This window comes from Zingiber officinale, chromosome 5B (assembly GCF_018446385.1).
Source record: "Zingiber officinale cultivar Zhangliang chromosome 5B, Zo_v1.1, whole genome shotgun sequence".
Lineage (NCBI taxonomy): Eukaryota > Viridiplantae > Streptophyta > Magnoliopsida > Zingiberales > Zingiberaceae > Zingiber > Zingiber officinale.
The window spans coordinates 115,554,755-115,576,121 of record NC_055995.1 but is presented as its reverse complement, the minus strand read 5'-3'; the positions used below and the strand labels follow the sequence as shown (position 1 = coordinate 115,576,121).

Sequence of the window (21,367 nt, the reverse complement as noted above, 5' to 3'; positions counted from 1 at the left end):
AAGGAAAAGAGGGAGAAAACAATAGAAGTTGTAACCCATGAAGGCACCCCAACCCCTTCTTTTATATTCCTTGGCTTTGGCAAATAAGGAAATTTATTTATAATAAAATTTCCTTAACTTCCCTTGACAACAATTAATTAAGAAAAATTAAATAAAATTTCCTAATTAATTGTATGTGGCCGACCACCTCATGTAGAGCAAATAAGATAATTTTTAATCAACAATTAAAACTTCCTTATTTGTCTTTGGAAATTAAAAAAAAAAATTTCCCTTTAAAATCCCTTCATGGTTGATAAAAAGAAATTTCTATAATTTTAATTTTTCAACATGTAAATAATTTTCAAAGAGAAAAAATAAATATCTTTCCAATCTACAAATAAGGAAAGAGATCTAATCTCTTTCTTTAATCTTTTGTAGATCCTTTTAAGAGAGATATTTTAATTTTAATTTTCTTTAATAAATTATATCTTCCACATAATAAAAAATAAAAATAAAAATTCTTTTTAATTTAATGGGGGGCCGGCCACCTAAGCTTGGGTTCAAGCTAGGGTCGGCCACCCATGAATTAAGGCTTGGCCGGCCCTAGCTTGAACCACAAGCTAGCTTGGCCGGCCCCTTTATCATAGGTATGAAGGTGGGTATAGTACTCTATAAATAAGAGGCTACGATAGGGACCGAGAGGAGGAATTGGTTTTGGTCTCCCGATAAAATTAAGCATCCCGTGTTCGCCCCGAACACACAACTTAATTTTATCAATAATAATTCATTCAACTAGAGAACTATTATTGAACTACCGCACCAATCCCAAATTACATTTTTGTGCTCCTTCTTATTATAAGTGTGATAGTCTCCTTGTGTTTAAGATGTCAAATGTCCACTAATTAAGTGAGTTACTGACAACTCATTTAATTAATATCTTTATCCAAGAATAGTACCACTCAACCTTATCATCATGTCGGACTAAATCCACCTGCAGGGTTTAACATGACAATCTTTATGAGCTCATCTTGGGGACATTATCAACCTAGATTACTAGGACACAGTTTTCTTCTATAATCAACAACACACACTATAAGTAATATCATTTCTCAACTTATCGAGCTTATTGATTTATCGAACTAAATCTCACCCATTGATAAATTAAAGAAATAAATATCAAATATATGTGCTTGTTATTATATTAAGATTAAGAGCACACACTTCCATAATAACTGAGGTATTTGTTCCTTTATAAAGTCAGTATAAAAGAAACAACCTCAAATGATCCTACTCAATACACTCTAAGTGTACTAGTGTAATTATATAGTCAAGATAAACTAATTCCTAATTACACTACGACCTTCCAATGGTTTGTTCCTTTCCATTTTAGTCGTGAGCTACTGTTTATAATTTATAAGGTACTGATAACATCATCTTCTGTATGTAGCACCACATACTATGTTATCTACAATATAAATTAATTGAACAACTACAACTAAATGTAGACAATTTGACTAAATGTGATTCTTTATTCAAAATAAATATTTACAAAAGCTTAGGCTTTTAGTATACACTCTAACAGGGGGAGTATCTTGATAGGTTCTTAAATAGCCCTGTGGTAAAATTCTAGCTTATTAGGGAGCTTAGGTGTAGGGGAAGCCTTAGGATAGGTTCCAATGCATGTTGCATTGTTTTTGATTCAGCGGTGTAAGTCCAAGTGTGTATCCTTGGCAACGTAAGTCCATTCGGCAGTGTAAGTCCAAGTGTGTAGCTTTGACATCGTAAGTCCATTCAGCAGTGTAAGTCTAAGTGTATAGTCTTGGCATTGTAAGACCATTCGGCAGTGTAAGTCTAAGTGTGTAGTCTTGACATCGTAAGTCTATTCGGCAGTGTAAGTCTAAATGTGTATCCTTGACAACGTAAGTCTATTGTTTTTAGTATGTTTATTTGCTATTTGTTTTCCCTAACTTAAACGTATTACCAAACATCAAAAAGGAGGAGATTGTCGGAGCAATCTCAATGGGTCCGTGTGACCATGTGTTTTGGTGTTTGGGCAAAGAATTTAAGTTAGGTTCACCTTTATATTTGATATGTGTATGTGAGTGTGCAGGTTTGCAGGATACACATATGACTCGGGTTGATGGTTTTGGGTCCGATGAAGGATGGAACATCTGAGGGACCATGGACAAGGCGGCAAGGACAAGAGCTGAGGGAAGCGACTTTGAGGCATACGCGAATGATGACATTGGGGACGAGCCGCGAGCTTGAATGCATTCGAGGGACGGGAGTCAAAGGAAGTAGGCTTGAAGGCAAGAGGTCAAATCTACAACGAAGAGTCGAGTGAGTCGTAAGGGTGAGAGCCCGAGTGCTGAGAGATTGTACTTGAGTACCAGTCGATTGGTGGTTTCATTAGTTGACTAGTGTAGTCGACTGAGCAGTCAACTGGAAGCGAACAGAATGCTTCTGTTCGCTCAACCAGTGTGGAGCAGTCGACTGGTATTTTTATCAGTCAACTAGTATCGAGCCATTGGGATGTAACGGTCGAATCTCCACAGAGGGCAGTCGACTGGTAGGCGGGATTTTTCAATCAGTGTCCTATATAACTAAGACTTGGTTATAGTTGACGAAATAGAGGTGATTAACCCCTATTAGTAGTCTACAAGTGCCCTAGCTTCTCAAGAGTTCTTGTGAGAGTTGTAGTGAGGTTTCTCCACTCATAAGGAGCTACGTGAGCTAGCCGAAATTTGCCGAGGAGTCATCCACTGACGGATCGGGATCGTCCACCTTACGGACAGTCGTGGAGTAGGAGTTTTATATTTGAACCACGTTAAATGGACGTGTATTGGTTTGCATTTCCTTATTGCCTTTAGATTAGCTTTCTATTTATTTAGTATTAGATTTCCGCTGCGCAACTAACGTTTTGTAGAAAAGAAAGTTGATTGGGGTGACCTAGCTATTCAACCCCTCTTCTAGCTGACCACAAGATCCCCTACAAAATCAACTGGTGATAGAATTAGGTGGGAGACAGTATAACCAATTTTTTACTGAATCTGTGAGTGAGAATGGAAATGCTCGAATGCTAATAGCTTCTTTTGATATGCCATGAGGTTTCAATCTAGAGCTCACCATATGAAGTTCCTATATATGTCTGTTGGGATCCTTTCCAAAAAGTCCATGAAACTTTGATGATAAATATATGATTCTCCATAACTTGAAGTTTACATCTAATTCAGAATATCAGATGTAGAATGACTAATCTGTTACATCTGGTGTCCAAAACTCTTTGAGAGTCCTTTCAGTGTTATTCACCATGTTGCTTATCAAATCTGAGGTCCTAATCACACACTGAAACACTGATAATAGGCATCCACAGTTGTTCACGCAAGAGAATTCTTGGTCTTACCTTGAAATATTGACACGAACAAAATCAAAAGACAAAAAAAAAATTTACAAGATAAAATGCATGTATAAATGAGATGAAATAATTAAGTCCTAACAACATTTTTGAATTTTGTGACCACCTAAGAAATAAAAATAAGGGAGAATAAAATAAAAAAAATAAAATAAAAAATACTAAAAATTGAAAAGGTGGTCTAAATGACGAAACTTGGCTAAAACATGTCTTTCTTTATGGCATAGCTGTGAGCATTACTCTCCTCGCCTCTTTCCTTCACCTTGTAAAGTTCCAGAGCAAAAGGAGATACTAACGGTTACGTCGATAGAAAAAAATAACAAAATAGAAAAGTAAGAATAAGAGAAAGATAAAACTAGTGTACAATCTAAAAATAAACTAACACCATTAAGTTCTCCAATAATGACGCCAAAATTTTGATTGCATGTCTGTCACATGCACAAATCAAAATTAACAATTTATAATCAATTGGACCTCCTTATCTATACTAAAGTAGTATAGTAGAGGACCCCGGGCCATCTCTCTCGTGGAACCACTAGTAGGACATTTACCTTCAGACGAAATCGAACAAAAGGGTTTTGTTTAAGGTTTTTCTCTAATTCTAATGCAATAAACAAAATTCTAATTAACCATCAATGATCAATTTACAACACATTGCCACCCTATGCTATGGACATTGTCATCAATAGAAAGAGCACGTATCAAGAATTAATCAACAATTCTATCTAGCCATTGAAGCTCAACTTACACCACATTGTCACACTATGACACAAGAATCACCATCAATAGACATGATGAACACGCATATTAAGATAACAAAAACATGTATAAGATAGGGTTTAGGGAGAAAACTATCCCAAAGACTATCCCCACTGTTAACCAATGCTCAAAATCAAATATGAAAAAGTAAACTAAGTTAACCAAACCATAATTCAATAATCAACTCCAAAGACTATCCCCACTGTTACACGGAGATCCGGAGATGGAACCACTAGCTCCGGTGGATAACGACGAAGATGCCGGGGATGTTTGCGTCGTTGATAGGAAACGGTGTGACTCTTCCTTGAAGCTGTGCCACTCCAGTGGAAGTTAAGTGAAAGACACAGAGGTGTGATCCTCACTCGTCGACACTGTTTCTGCCCACACGAACCACACTAGCTTGAACATGTCGAATGGAGCCAAAGAAAGAATAGTACAATGGATTCTTTCACCAGAGAAGGATGGTGGACGACTGGAGCTTGCCAGATACACTCCTGCCTTTGCAAACCACGTTCACAAGGAGTTCTCAATTGTGCTCGGTGCTAGAATTCGGAAGGGACTTCACCGGAGAAGAAAATGAACAACCGTTCCCTCCTCAAAATCCCATGCATTCGCAAACCACGTCGTCAGGATGGAATCTGATTAGGTCAGAGTGGAGATGAGGGAACCTGCCTGAGCAGAACCACTCCGTTGAGAACCCAGGGATTAAGTGTTGTCACCGTCCGAGATCTTTATGCACAGAGGAGGTGAACCGCTCCTTCGTGAACCGCATCTACAAGATACGCACAGAGGAGGTGAGGGAATGGAAGGTCTCACTGAAGCTACCACTTTAGCGAGAACCCATCGTTGAGGCCGCTGCTACTCACCAACGCCATCAGAACGTCGCCGTCGTTGCCTTTTAGAGAAGATCAGGAGAACAATTGAAAGGGGCATTAGGGAGAAGGAGAAGAAAATCAAAGCCACTAGAGGATAAAAATATCAAAAAATAATATTAAAATAACATATCTAAATGTTGATTATTACTCACACTTCTGAATTTATACGGGTGGATGGAGCTTTCCATGACACCTATAATATTCCAAATGGTAAAAAAACCTTTCAACAAAATCAATATAAAATTTGCTATACAACCATTTTAAGTAACAAAATTCAAGTCTATCATGCCGCGATGCGATGATAAAGTGTTAAGAAGTTTACTAAGGATTTATGGTTTGAATCTTAATTATGATATGCTTAAAGTATTTTCTTTTCGTGAACTTGGAGGAATGCTGCCCACTATGAAAAATTTAGGAGATTGGATGCTGGATGTTGAATGTTGGGCAAATTTATTCAATCGGTGAACTCGGAGGAATGTCGCCCACTATGAAAAATAAGACCTTGACTTATGGAGAAGGACCTACTCGCACTTTTAAATTTATCCAATGGACACCTTTAAATTTATCAAATGGATGAAGATCATCCAATGGACCAAGATTGTCGAAGGCCCAGGCATCTCAATTAAAACAAAAAATATCAAGTCTCTTATCTTTGGGATGAAAGTTGTTTTTATTCTCCTTTACTACGTTATGTAAATGAGCCAAGCTGCTCGTCAGCTATTCGAACCTCGATTCGATAAAAGTTCATTTGAGCTCGTTTAATAAGACTCGCTAAGATAAATAAATCAAGCTCGAACTTCACAATATTCGACTCGTTAACTCATGAATATATTCGTTAAGCTCATAAATCAACTTTTAAATAAAAAAATAATTTTGATATTAAATTTATAGATTTTACACTCTACTTATGAAAAACATAGGCAAATATATTAAATTTATTTATTAGAATAAAATTATAAATTTAAACAAAACTATTATAATTTTTTTAAAATATATAATTTAACTTTTAATGAATATTTAAATTTATAATTTATATTTATTAAGCTCGTTTAAGCTCGATAAAAGTTCGAATAAATTTATGAGCCATGAATATATTAGTTAAATAAAGCTCGAGTTTGGCTCGATTATAAATAAATCAAACTTAAACATCTAAAAATTCGACTCGATTCGATTCGATTACACCCCTATATATTATCTATTTTTCATGTTACCTTCTATAATCGAAGATATTATATTTTACTCCCGTAGTTAGTAAAGTCAAATATTATATTCATAATCTAGGAATTTTTCCATCCACATAAAAATATTTTTTCTAGAAAAATTAAATAAATAATTTGGTATTTTATACGCAGTATTTCCAACTAAATCAATATAATATAAGACAAAAATTAAAAGAATACTTTTAAATTCGAATCAACTCTTTATTTTCATTTATTATCAAATGAGCATTCCGTTTCGTCCTCTTTACATTTTGTTTTTTAAAATTATTTTTATTTTTGATTTTATTATAACAACTATACCATCATAATTACTATATTCCGTAACTCATAAATAAATTATCTGTTATATCAATTATAAATAGTAAATATTATAATAGGGTGAATACAATCGTCATTAGCGTCCCCGGCAATTCATATCAGGATCAACATGAAGAAAGTAAATCACAGATGATAACTAGTATATAAGAGCATCCACAATAGCTTGGGATATTTCTCCCAAATATTTATGGACCCCACTTCCATATCATCTTTCAAATATCTCAACTTCCACAATGAAATATCCCACCAATCAAATATTTATAGGTCTCACTCATCAAATATTCACTCTCAAATATCCTCAATTCCACAATTAAATATCTCATCAAATTTAATTAACTTACATTTAATTCTAACAAAAATTTAATAGAAATATAAATTTAAGTTCATACAAATACAAATATTTTATAAATTTAAAATTACAATACAGAGATACAAAACCATATTTAATTAATAAAATACATAACAATAAACTATAAATAATAAAAGTAACATGGAGCAGCTAAAATAAACCAAATTAACTACATGTTCAATTTTTTCTTTAGTTGTTCACATATCGCTAGATGATTTTGAAGTTGTTCATCAGTCATACCTCGTGTGTCCATTACGAGGAGTTGATGTGCTTGGATGAGTTGATCAACTTTCTTATTGTTATTATACTCTTCCAACTGCGCCATTGATTGTTGCATAGCCTGATTCAATTCATCAAGTAGGTCTACTCTTTCTTTGCATTTCCTCTTTGCTGCCTTCTGTCCCATTGGACGAAATCGGATTTCTCTATCATCTATATCAGCAGTTGTATTAGGATTAGAAGAGTCAGTATGTGCACCTGATGATTCTGATGTTCTTGCTTTTTTTGTTGCCCGTCGATCTGAGGATTGAGGAGCATACATAGGACTATCTTTCACGATTCTCCACACATACTCATATTGGAAAGTAGTTTTAAAAGTACTCTTGTATTCTTCATAAGCTCGCACCATCAAATCCTCATCACTCCATCCGCTTGGTCGATCATTATACCATTTATTGTATATTCCATTGTATCTATTTACGATCTTTTTCAATGAAGCCCAATGTGATTTTGCTTTCTCCGCAGTTTTCTTTTTAGCTCCTTTAGCTCGATTGGTATTGAAGTATGTCACAACTCGTTTCCAAAATGACTCACTCTTCTGGGCATTACCAACTACTGAATCTTCACTCATAATTGTGTAGCCCGCTGCAAGGAGATTATCATCTGCCACTGTCCATACTGTTCGCTTGTTATGGTCTTCATCTGATTCGTTGCCCATCTCTGGTGCTTGATTGAGAATAATATCATCGGACCCTATTTCTGATGAAAATGGAGGAAATTGTGAATCGGGGACTACATAAGGTGTACCTTTATCACTGTCAATTGCATAAATACTAGCTCTTCTTGATTCATTTGAATTAATCTCTGGTGATTGAAGCTGATTAATTTTATGAGATGGGTCTTGCATGAAATACTGATTACTCTGCCAATATTCTGGAGGATATGTATAAAACGGAGCTCGAGGGTCGTCACTCAAAGAATTTGGATAACTTTGGAAATTATGGTAATATGGTGGTGGGTATGGAAAATGTTGGAAATTTGGTGGATGTTGAGTGGGAAATGGAAATTGAGGATTGAAGAAATTAGGACGGGTCGAGAACTTTCTTCACTTGCATTTTCGTCGATATTTGGAGAGTTGAACAAATCCCTAAAATAATGACCAGAATTTTTATCCATCTCTCTAAATTTTTGGTAGGTAATGAGTATGAAAATGATAAAAATAGATGAAAGAAATGATATATATATAGGGAGAAATTGAACGTTATCGAACGTTTAATTTTTCGAATGTTTTCGAACGGTTAATTTTTCGAACGTTTTGGAACGATTTATTTTTCGAACGTTGGATTCCTCGACAATTAATTTTTCCAACGAACTCTTTTAATGTTTACATAGTTTGAATTTAATTAAATAAAAAAAAATAAAACAAAAAAATTGTCCAGACACTGATGTTAAAGGTGGGGCCCATCATATTAAAAAAAAAAAAAGGACAGCCCACTTTTTGTGGGCCCCACATCAAGAAATCACCAGACACAGATGTGTGTCCCGTGATTTCTATTACCCCATCAATGGGGGATATTTGGGGGTGGGGGATATTTGGAAAAATATCTCTTCCAAATATCCCACATTAAAGATGCTCTAAAGAAGATATTTATCTCGGTTTTACTAAGATTTGATCCTAGACTTAACGATGATAACACCTTGATCAGGAACAAAATACCTCGTGCAATACAATAAATATTATAATATAATTTATTTATATCGACAATAGTCATGATTTTATAATTATTATAATAATATAAAAGTAGTTGGACTTTTTTTCTCTTCATCAATATAAATAATAATAATTTTAATTTGAATAAATATTTTTGGATTGATAATTTGGTACTTTACAAGTGTCCCGTGACTATGGTCGCTCTCCGCCTCTGGTCTCCAGTCGGGTAACTCGCTTTCTCCACGATAACTCGAACCGTACGCGACCAATCCACACACTCACACTCTCGCGCTCTCCCTTCTCTCCCCTCCTCCCACTTTCCCAGGTCTCTCCGTTTCACACGCCTTCCTCACCGTCCGTTCCGCCTATAAATACCCTCCACTTTCCGATTTCCGATCTACCCCCAACTCCATCGCCATGGCCTCTGTCCGCCCCTTCAACACTCTCCTCCGATCCCCTTCCCACCCCCCGCCCTCCTCCCTCATGGCGGCGCCTTCTCGCGGCCTTCCCTTCCCTCGCCGATCTCCTCCTCTTCGTCACCCTCCTCGTCCCTTCTACTGCCGCTCTGCCGCCTCTACATCCGTCGAGAGGTGAGCCCTTCATCCCGCACCGGAAAACGAAAGACAAGTTGCGATAAAGGCTTACGGCGAGCGGCCCTTGTTGGTTTTTTATCTGCAGGAAGGAGGAGAAGAAGAGGGATTCTGGCGAATCGGGGGAGCGGAGGAAGATCCGCATCCGCGTTCTGCTCGCTCACCAGGTCAAGTTCGGCCAGCACGTCAGCGTCGTCGGGTCGACTGAGGAGCTTGGATCGTGGGAGAAGCACGTGGCGATGGAATGGACGCCCGACGGATGGGCCCGCGACCTGGAGGTTCGAGGCGGCGAGTCTGTGGAGTTTAAGTTTGTTATCTCGTCGGGAGGGAAGAAGGATGTGGTGTGGGAGAGAGGAGAAAACCGGGTGCTGATGCTTCCTAAGGATGGGGGTTTCAGTATGGTTTGCCGCTGGAACAAGACGCGTGAGGCCTTGGAATTGCAGAGGATTGCTGCAGCAGAGGAAAGTGAAGAATTATACGGTGGGGATGGTAAGGAGTCTTTGGTTGAAATCGGTGGTTTGGACACGGAGGCGGAAGCGAGCCCTTTCGTCGATCAGTGGCAAGGCAAGGCGGCATCATTTATGCAATCCAACGAGCATAGGAGCAAGGAGACGGAAAGGGAATGGAGGACGGACGGTCTTGATGGTGTTGCTTTGAAATTGGTTGAAGGTGATCGATCTGCTAGGAATTGGAGACGCAAGGTACATACTCCTAAATCAGCATTGCCTACTTATACTTTCTTCGATCAGCCAGCCATTTACGATTCTTGGTGTTAGAAATCATATGTTCATTCATTGCTAGTTTGCTGGTTATTCAAAGGAGAATAGAATGCCCATTTCTCTCTTGACTATTCAACAACAAAGTGAAACAAAAGTGAAAATGCTGGAAAACAAATGGAAATATCTATTCCTTTTAGAAGGAACTGATTATTTGAAGTATTCTAGATTAACTAGGTATTGAATGATTCAAATAATCAAGGTAAAGTAACCATCCTTACTGATATTGAATTTTTAACTTCAACTTCAATTATATTAGTTCAGTCTATAAATAATAATTTTAAATTATTTGAATTTCTTTAGGAATATAAATTCATAGTTACTAAATGTATCAACACGTTCAAAATATAATTTAAATATTTTAATGCTATGAGAACTTTAGTTGGAAATATATTATTATTTTCCAAAAATTTGGGTTTCATAGTTTTCCAATCAAATCACTTATATTATCAGTATTTGAAGCTAACTTTACAAAAAGAAAATAGTATTATTTAGGATATGTAATTATCATTAATCAAATACTATTAAATGTTATTATTGTTCAAAAATCCATTGACTAAATTAAATAATTTGATTTATAATTTTTAGTTAAATATTCAAAAACATTGGTAGAACGGTAGATTAGGATATGCCATATCGTCATACAAATTATTCTTTTCAGAGGAAGAAGACAATCCATCCAGCAACACTTACCAAGCTGGGCAACCGGTGTTGGCCACAATGAGCATTGACTCAGCTAGGTGGCACGTGGCCTTACTAAGAGGCTATAATATCTTTGTTGCTGTACATTACTTCAGGCTTAGAGCTCGTAGTTTCATAAGTGATCCTTTGGATGGAATTAGTAGTTGAAATCAAAACCTTCTTTTTTTCTAAACAATGAAATAGTTGGAAGAATAATTGAAATATCTGTGTATTCTCCCTCTAATAATAATTTGAGAGGGAAAGAATACTGTGATACAGAGGACAAGGGAAGTCTACCACATCCTGGCCTTCTGTTTGTACTCAAAATTTAAAAAGAAGCCCTACCACCCATAGACCATGTACAAACATATAAAGGGCAGCCCGCCAATGCAGGTTCGTGGAGAAGGGTTGAATCATATTGGATTTATTATACACAGCCTTATCTTGCATTGCAAGAAGTTGTTTCTGTGACTCGCATCCGTGACCACAAGGTCAGGTGATAGTAATTTTATCGTTACGCCAAAGTTCCCCTTCAGACCATGTACAAACATGTATAGAGGAATAAAACACACGAACACCCTCATATTTGCTGAATTAAACATGACAAAAACAGTGGAAATTGGATATTTAGGAACAATAACAAACTCAAAATTAATTCAATAAATCTCATTGCAATATGCAAAAGGAATCAAAAGTTGGAGAATTCATGAAGTGAAGATGACGCAATAGAGGATAAAATGTAAGGAAAATAGTGAGCATTTAGTGGTGGGGTGATAAAAGGGGAAACAATTTGAACAATTGACAGATAGGGAGAGAGATATGATGTCATCTTATATGGATGATATGTAGGATGATAATTGGTTATTTGAACCATAGCTTCATTGCAGATTTGGCAAAAGTATAGAGGGGCAGCTGTTGAACATAGCTTTATATATATATATAGATTGGTGGCACTTCCTTTATCGAGCTTCTTCTTGTTGGCTCTTTCATCAGCGAGTCCTTCCTCTTTGCTTTCATCCTTGACGGTTATCACAGTGGAAGTTGGGAATGAAGCTTAAAGAGCTCTATTAGTTGTCTTGTTTTTTTGTGTGTGTTTCTTCCCCAATCAGATCAGTATCTGCTCTTAACTATAATGATTCGGATCAAGCAAAAACCTTTTAAAGAATTGGTACTGTGGTACTTATGGTACCCATTATGAAGCATGCTGGAGTAACATACCATATCTTTGACTAAATGTAATAGAAGTTCCTACTTCCAATTTCTAGCATTCAAATCGTGCTTGAACATCACTTAGAAGGCAATAAGGCACATCATCCTCTAAGGTGGATAGTGCCTTTGGGTTCTATGCAAGAGTTGGACTGTTTGAATATTCATATTGCTATCATTAGGTCCATTATTTAAAGCCCAATTCTCATGGTACCAAGTTATATCTACTGGGACATGCCCTTCATGCTTTATGGAACTGCAACTAATGAGACAAGATGACGTCTGAAGCAATTCAAAAGCTTTCTTCTATTCATATTTCCATTGTTTGCCTCTATTTCTGATATACTTGTTGACCAGGGATAGAAGGAAGCATGACAGTTTTCTTCTAATTGGATGAAATCTGTGCATAAATGGATGTAGGCAAGTATAGAACATTATCAAAAGACAGTAAACTTTATGATGGAAGTGATAATTTCCTTTCTGAATTATCTGCATGCAGAGGTTTAGATGCTCTCTTTACATTCTTTGTCTTCATTTCCTTTCCTAACAAGTTTAAGGACTAAGGACTCAAGGTTGTAGTTTCTGTGATTATCTTGTAAATATTGTTCCTTCTGCAGCTAGAGGTTGTACGAGAACTTTTGACAGATATGGATGGGAATCGCTTGGAGGCCCTTGTATATGCTTCCATTTATCTGAAGGTATTTCAAGCTTTTCTTATTCTGCAAATATAATGCTTCCTATATCTTGCATAAAGCAACTACTGCCATGTAGCATGGCTAATTGCCAATTGGTAGAGTTGTTTCTCTTATAACTTGTTCAAGCAAAGATAACTGACTTATCTGCCTCTCAGTGGATCAATACTGGGCAGATTCCTTGCTTTGAAGATGGTGGCCATCACCGACCAAACAGACATGCAGAGATCTCTAGGTTCATCTTTCGTGAACTTGAAAGGATAAACTACACGGAGAATGCATCAGCTCAGGTTATTCTAGTCATTGTTTTGAGAAGTGGATCCCTTTACATTCTTGTTTTATGTTTATTCCTAGAAGAGTTATAATTGACTAATTAGAAGTTTTATCCAGAGACATCACATGAGAATATTGGATCATTATGTTTGTTTGTAACTATGATTCCATGTAATTTTTAATCTTTTTCTGTGATTGTGACTCTCCTGCAATGTGGACATTGACAGGATGTACTAGTGATTAGGAAGATACACCAATGTTTGCCTTCATTTAAGTCAGAATTTACTGCTTCTGTTCCTCTAACACGTATACGTGATATTGCTCATCGAGGGGATATTCCACATGATCTAAAGGTTGGTTCTTTGTGTTTTTGGTGGAATTGCCTTTATTGACTTCATGTACTAAAACCTCTTGAGTTCACAGCAAGAAATAAAACATACAATTCAAAACAAGCTTCACAGAAATGCTGGTCCAGAAGATTTGATTGCCACAGAGGCAATGCTTGCTAGGATCACCAAGACACCTGGAGAGTACAGCGATGCATTTGTAGAGCAATTTAAGATATTTTACAATGAGTTGAAAGATTTCTTCAATGCTGGGAGGTTAGCATTACCATGTATTAAAATACTGTGTTTCTCTTGCATATGTGCTTTCAAGTTTGAAATGCATTCATTACACTTTCTAATGACAAGACATGCCACTTGGCCCAACTAGAGTTGCACCTCTGAATTTGGTATGGACAGTTGCACCCAGCTGATCCACATGAGTTAAGATTAAATACTCACTAATTGAATTTTGAGAGTTTTCTTCTACACTTCATCTTGACTTATTTGTCTAGTACTGTCTAGCAATTGGCCAGCCAACTAATTACTATTCTGACTTGATTCAGGTAGAGAAGAACTCATCTACTATAATTATTTGTTTCATTTCAACATTTATCAAGTAAAATATGTGGTAATCGCATTTGAGATTTTCTATTTGCTTCTTGTTTTAATGAATGACCAGGCTTGTGAGTGTATTGGAATTATAGGCTGTAGACTGAGATGTTATCCCTATATCAACTTAATGCCTTCTTTCAATTGAATGCAAATCAATATATGATTGAATAGTCATGTACAAGTTGGTCAGTTAGTATGGTTCAATTGTTTTATGAAAAAAGAGCTAGTAGTGGTCTTGTATCATCATCATTCATCATCTTCATGAAGTTGTGTTTGTTCCAACTATTTTTGGCCAATTACTTGAATCGTATCCTTTGATTGAGCTCTATGCAAGAGTATATTAAATTGATTAAATCTAATTTTTTAATCATCATTTGAGCATTCTCTATCTAAGCTACGTTAACCTTTTATACATGGAGCTTTCTCGGAGCTCCCATTGTGGATGTGGTGACACGAAGGGAGCTCCATTACATAGTGGGAGGGATCTCCTTCAATTTCTTGAAGGAGCGGCTCCGCGTTGACGGAACCACTCCTTCAATTTTTTTTTAATTAAAATGATTTTTTAAATATTTGTTTATAAAAAAACATGCTGTTGAACAACAGCTAACAGTAAAAATTTATTGATTTTTAATTTAAAAAAAATCTATAAATACATCTCCAATCTTTTTTTTTTTTTCATTCATCTTATCATCCTCTCCACTCTACTTCTTCTTTCTTCCTTTCATTCTCTATTTGTATTTGAGATGGATGAAAATTTCAATACTTCTTTTATAAATTTTTTGAATTCTTCAAATGCAGAAGAAAATACATCTTAAAATACTCGCATTCCTCCAAATGTCCAATATCCTTATTTTTTCTCTCACACACAATACCCTCCAAATTTTTAAAATATTTCATATGTTCTACAATATCCTCCAAATTTCTCAAATTCCCAAAATTCTCAAAATTTTTTGACGAATTCAAGTAACGCCGCCCCAATTCCATTTGGCATGCATCCACCCCAAGATTGGTCAACATGGGCAGCCAATTTGTGATGTCTTCTCTACCATACGTATTTTCTCCTCAACCATCAGTCATGCTTTCGAATGAATCAAGAAGGGCTACTATTGACCCATCTATCAGCGACAAAGAATCTCTAACGCCATCATCTGTTCCAGCAACTCAGTGACCACCACACTCATCACAAGAAGAGCGTGAAGTTGAATATGAGAAAGATGGTTCAAAACGAAGATTGTGGTCTCTCGATGTCGACGTGGTCCTTGCGAAGTCATGGACAACTATCAACATCGACGCAGTCACAAGCTTTTTGAAAATATATAGTTGATTACTACAACAATCATTGGCCCACTAGAACTATGACGAGAAACTATCAGCAGCTAAAATCATATTACTATAAGTTTGCGCCGATAGTAAATGAATTTCTGCAACCTTTAATATTTTTATTCTCATCGTCAACCCATATATTTGACCTCATCTAATGGGATAAGGTTTGGTTGTTGTTGTCGTCGTCGTCGTCATTGTCATTATCAAAGCAGTTGGAGTGATGAGAATGTGTTGGAGAACGCACTGGATATGTGGAAAGCCAATAACACTAACAAAGACTTCAAGTATATATATGCGTGGAGGGTTCAATATGAGAAATATGCTCCACAATCAACTCATTACTCTAGCAAGAAGGCAAGGACATCCAAATTAGGAGGGAACACTTTAACATCAAATCCAGATACGAGTGTTGATGTGGATGACTCTGAAGTCCACATTCGTTCGATAAGGGAAAAGGCAGCGAAGTGGAAGGACAAATCTAAAGTCAGAGAGGGTGATATAATGGAACAAAGCATCGACAAGGGCTGATAAGATATTAAAGAATATCAAATGTAAAAATGGCTTTGCGGGAAGCCGAGATTTTTGATAAGGATTATGAAATTCTTATGAAGGATATTAGTGAGATGTCGACAACTTCATATACATAAGAAAATTGTTGAAAAAATTAAAGAGAGACGTCCTGATGTAGATGTGTTTAAGTTTATTTTTATATATTATTATAATGTATCTCTTTTTATTTGATGCACTCTAATATTTATGTATTTTTTTAATTATTAATGTTATTCCATGTTAGCAATTTATGGATTTAAATTTTATAAAAAATTAATTATATATAATGTAAAATATGAAAGAGAGATGAGAAATATATATAATGAAAAAGTGTGGGACTATAAAGGAGTTAAGAGTTTTTTCTTTTTGTTGATAGTGGAGAGATGTGTGAGATTTTTTACTTTTGACGCGACATGGATGTGGCAACGAGGGAGCTCTCCAAGAGCTCTTAGGACTGGATGCTCTAATATCCTAAGACTACGATTTATAAAATTATGATGGGGTACATCATTAATAATAGCCCCATAATATTTTCCTGTTTGTCTTAGTTGCACAGGTCAATCACACATCACTCCAGAAGCTCCTCTTCAGTTTGACCACCAATTCTTTATCCTATCAATCATACCTTTGTTAATCACTCTTAACTGATAAATCCAAGATATCAAAACATCTTACATAAGGAATTTTATATCCATCTATTTTAAATATTAGTATATTTCATCTATTTAACAACTAAATACAACACTAAATTAACACTTGTGACTAAGGTTATCAAATCAAGGTTCACATCATAAATCATTTTGTGAATTTTCAAATTGTTGATCATGTTGAGTTGTGAAGCGGAAGGTTAATATAAAAAATCATTAAACATGTAAAAAGAAATCTAAAGTATGTTAAAAATAACTTGCTTCATTTTAAGTAGTTTTGATATAGAAGTATGTAAAATAATGAATGAAACTATTCCGCTCTTAGGACTGGATGCTCTAATATCCTAAGACTCTGATTTATAAAATTATGATGGGGTACATCATTAATAATAGCCCCATAATATTTTCCTGTTTGTCTTAGTTGCACAGGTCAATCACACATCACTCCAGAAGCTCCTCTTCAGTTCGACCACCAATTCTTTATCCTATCAATCATACCTTTGTTAATCACTCTTGACTGATAAATCCAAGATATCAAAACATCTTACATGAGGAATTTTATATCCATCTATTTTAAATATTAGTATATTTCATCTATTTAACAACTAAATACAACACTAAATTAACACTTGTGACTAAGGTTATCAAATCAAGGTTCACATCATAAATCATTTTGTGAATTTTCAAATTGTTGATCATGTTGAGTTGTGAAGCGGAAGGTTAATATAAAAAATCATTAAACATGTAAAAAGAAATCTAAAGTATGTTAAAAATAACTTGCTTCATTTTAAGTAGTTTTGATATAGAAGTATGTAAAATAATGAATGAAACTATTCCATTTAATAGAATAATAATAGTCTAGATGGAAGTTGACATTGAATCATAACAAAGTATATATGTTAATATCTTTTATATATTGATGGCAATGCTCAAATTATTTTTCATTTCATTCCATTAAGAATTAAAATGAAATGAGCAATAGGAAATTTCATTGTCAAATGACTTGGCATAAAAAAAATCATTCTCTCAAATGGAAGAGCACTTTGATGTGATTTGACTTAAATCATCATCATTTTTGATATTATTATCATTATGTGTGTCAATGTTACGAGACACATTCGTCTCATCTTGGTGATTAGTCAATTTTGTAACTATGAGACGAAATTTTTCTTCTTTTGTGTTATCATTAACTTTGAGATTTCACTTTCTTTGAACTTTGTATTTCTATTAAATAACATATAATCTATGATTTTGATTTAACTTCTAATATATTGGGTTAAATTTTGATGAGCTAGATTTTTTTTTCAATTGATCAAGTTCAACTTCTAATGGGTTTTCTTTTTGATTTATATAGTATGTAAAATAAGATTTGTATCAAATCATGTGAATCAAACTAAATCATTACAATTATTTTCATTTTTGGATGTGTCATATGATATAAATAGTGAAATGCATGATTTTGACAACTATGCTCATACTATTTTAACTGAATCACTTAACAGGAGTTCTTCTCCACAAGTTGATCTCTATTAAACTAATTGTTTTGCAGTCTTACTGAGCAACTGGAGTCAATCAAAGAGTCTTTAGAAGATAATAGCTTACAAGCTCTTCATATGTTTTTGGAAAGCAAAAAGGTAATTAATTTCTCTTGACATACTCAAACATCATCACTCATTAGTCATATGCTTTTCATTCTTTGAAAGCATGCCACCAATAATCATGTTATCCGCAAAACATAATTAATTTCTAGATGTTTCTTTCCCCTTAAAGTTCATGATTTTTCAATGTCAATTGGTTTTAATGACATACAATCTGTCACAACACATTGATCAAGTTGAAAGTTTTTTTTAAGTTTTTATAGAATTTGCTATTATTTCAGTGTTTAAGATTGTATGGTGTTATGTGGTAACTTTAACCAATGATCTAACATAACACTATCAAGGTCTGATGACCTGATCATGAGTTTTTTGTACCTTGATTTGCTATCATTTCTTATTTATATGTTAATAAGTAGTTTTTTTCTTCTTATTTTAAATTTCCTTTGCTTAACTTTGATGAATTTGTTGTACTTTGTCCATTGAAGTACATGGATTAAATGACACCTAAGTGATCCCCATCATTTTCCATATGTTCATCGTTGCTTTATCTTTATCATAATAGTAAACCTATTTGACATGTTGCAGAATTTAGAGAAATTACAGGAAGAAGAATGTTTTGTTGAAAATGGAGGGGTTGAGTCACTCCTGGAAACTTTACAATCTTTGACTAATATAAGGTCACTTCTGCTGAGAGGACTTGAAAGTGGTCTGAGAAATGATGCTCCTGATACTGCTATTGCAATGCGCCAGAAGGTACATGCCACTTGATCTTATATGTAAACTGTGGCATAACTAGCATATAAGTTGTATTATACATCTCTCCAGTCTTTGTCAGTTAATTATCTAAATTATAGCAAATAAATTACAATACTTGTATTCTTATCACTTCTCCACATGTACCCAATGCTTATGAATCCTTTTCATTTTCATGCATTAAAATGAAAATGCATTTGAGAGTTTGTTAATGCATGGTATTGCACTCTTTCAAGTTGTAATCAACTATTTGTAATAAAAGTTCACTGTTTTGTAGTGGCGTCTCTGTGAGATTGGTCTTGAGGAATACTCTTTTGTTATTCTCAGCAGGTAATAGCTTAGATTTAATCTAGTCACAGTTCTTATTTAAAAGCAATTTGATATGACTCATTGTCTTTTAGTTTGACAATTTACTTTTCTGGTGATTCTGTCTGTGTTGTCGTACATGTTTGCTTTTACACTTTGTTTTCACGTATGTTTTTTTCTTGAAATTGAAGTATAGCTGTGCAAATGTTTATGACCTTAGGCAGGCTCATACTTCTTTGCTAGTGTTGTCATTGCCACACCCCATATAAGCAGTAGGCGCATCTTCCGTCTAGTTTCTTGTTCCGTTTGAAAATTTTCACTAAGCGCATTCAAGTTTGCCACAACATGGTTGGAGGGCGACAACATTTTTATGCTTAATCCTTATTATTACTGGTTTACAATGTGAATAAACCTGACATTTTACCTATATCACCTTTAAAAGATTATAGTTCTATTTATCAAAGATAATAACTTTTTCTTGTCTTCTGTCTCTCTTTTCATGGTAACAAAAAAAAACTCACTAAAAGTTAAACATAGAACTACCCAAGTTATACATACTTGCCACCATGTATAACTTGGGTAGTTCTATGTTTAACTTTTAGTGAGTTTTTTTTTGTTACCATTCCAAATTGTTATCCTAAGACTTCAACTATAGGCCTATGAGATACTAATAAGCTTGTTTCTGAGTTCCGCTGATGCTGTAGCATGTTACTGTTGTTTGCGCCATATTAGTGTCATGTATATTGATCGATGCTCAAACAGCCTAGTTTCCAGCTAAAACTAGCTATTCTAAATGTGACCACGTCATTTAAATATTCACAAGTTCTTTCTTAAACTTTGGGCCAACTACAACATGTAACTTGTTTGATCTTCTTAATGGTCTAACCTATATGGCTTAAGAACTATACTGGAAGTTTAAGAGAAAATCCAAGCAATGAAGCAATATAGTGACATGAAATAAAGAGAAGTATAGCAGTTTTTTAGAAGTAGAGCAACTAGCTACAATAGTTTTAATTGTTGCATTAACTATATTGGGCATTTGATGCTAAATCTGGATTTTGATCCTTCAATTTTTGCATTTGGATGGATGATGATGGATAAATAATAATAATAATAACATAGACTTTGATATTTCTTACCAAAATATGATACAGATCACGAACATCCATGCATAAAGATCCAAATGCAACAATTTACACAGAAACCTCAAGATGAAAAAAAAACATGGGTGAGGGAGAAGAATATCCTACAAAGGGTGATGATGATGATTCGCTCCTCTCTAGGCTGTACTAGAGTTTTTGGAGCCTCAAGGATGCATCACAAATTTATTTATATGCTTCTCAAATCCTAAATCACACACTAAATCCAAATGCAACAATTTACACAGAAACCTCAAGATGAAAAAAAAACATGGGTGAGGGAGAAGAATATCCTACAAAGGGTGATGATGATGATTCGCTCCTCTCTAGGCTGTACTAGAGTTTTTGGAGCCTCAAGGATGCATCACAAATTTATTTATATGCTTCTCAAATCCTAAATCACACACTAAAGGTGAAACTCTAATAGTATAAAAGAACTTAAGCTGTAGTTGGAGCCCAATGGGTCCACTGCCATGGCAAGTTGCTTCAGTTTGCTGATTGCAATTGTTGGCTTGACATGATTAAGCCTCCAACGTTAGTAGCATAATAGCTTTTGTCTTGACACATTGACTCTCTGAAGGTAAAAAGTGGTCTCATCCTTAGGGTTTGCAATGGACAAGTCTATCTTGATGCCTTGATTAATTTCCCAATGGCTTTACATATTTAATTCCTAGGTTCAGAAGTATAATAGCTCATCTTCTTATGGATGAACAATTCTCTTTTTTTTTTCCAACTAGGGAAGGAAAAAATTTGGAAAAGAAAGAGAGTAGGTAAAAAAATTCATATGAAAAGGCCCATCCAAGTGGCTCTTGGAGTTGTCATCCAAGTGGATGGATGGATGAAGGAGGGACAAAAATTAACGATGAATCAGGAAAAAATAATCAAGGAGAAAAAAAATTAAGGGAGAAAGAAATAGGGAAAGGAATTTAAATTAGCTATCTAAAAATAAAAAATAGAAATGAAAAATAAAATAAATAAATAAACGGAGGACACCATGAGGTCTTGGCTTCCTCCACCACATCGTGGATTGCAACTTCCTCTATGACCTCACGGA

The 21,367-nt window shown here is 35.0% G+C and overlaps 2 protein-coding genes across 2 annotated transcripts in view; one reads left to right on the top strand and one right to left on the bottom strand.

Annotated features, from left to right (window-relative positions):
• Window positions 1–7,081: 7,081 nt before the first annotated feature.
• LOC121986950 (glutathione S-transferase T3-like) lies at window positions 7,082–8,038 on the bottom strand. Its single transcript, XM_042540870.1, has one exon. The coding sequence runs from the start codon at window positions 8,036–8,038 to the stop codon at window positions 7,082–7,084; it is 957 nt and encodes a 318-aa protein (XP_042396804.1).
• A 1,057-nt stretch (window positions 8,039–9,095) lies between these two features.
• The window catches only part of LOC121985448 (phosphoglucan, water dikinase, chloroplastic-like), a 33,019-nt gene continuing 20,747 nt past the window's right edge, over window positions 9,096–21,367 (top strand). The window contains exons 1-9 of the mRNA XM_042538912.1: window positions 9,096–9,432; window positions 9,521–10,133; window positions 12,713–12,793; window positions 12,946–13,077; window positions 13,288–13,413; window positions 13,484–13,662; window positions 18,067–18,151; window positions 18,701–18,868; window positions 19,146–19,198. Coding sequence (XP_042394846.1) covers window positions 9,260–9,432; window positions 9,521–10,133; window positions 12,713–12,793; window positions 12,946–13,077; window positions 13,288–13,413; window positions 13,484–13,662; window positions 18,067–18,151; window positions 18,701–18,868; window positions 19,146–19,198 — 1,610 coding nt within the window. The 5' untranslated portion in view covers window positions 9,096–9,259. The remainder of the gene's footprint in view (window positions 9,433–9,520; window positions 10,134–12,712; window positions 12,794–12,945; window positions 13,078–13,287; window positions 13,414–13,483; window positions 13,663–18,066; window positions 18,152–18,700; window positions 18,869–19,145; window positions 19,199–21,367) is intronic.

Coding starts and splice junctions, on each gene's coding strand:
- LOC121986950 (XM_042540870.1), bottom strand. CDS start 8,038: ATGCAAGACCCATCTCATAAAATTAATCAGCTTCAATCACCAGAGATT.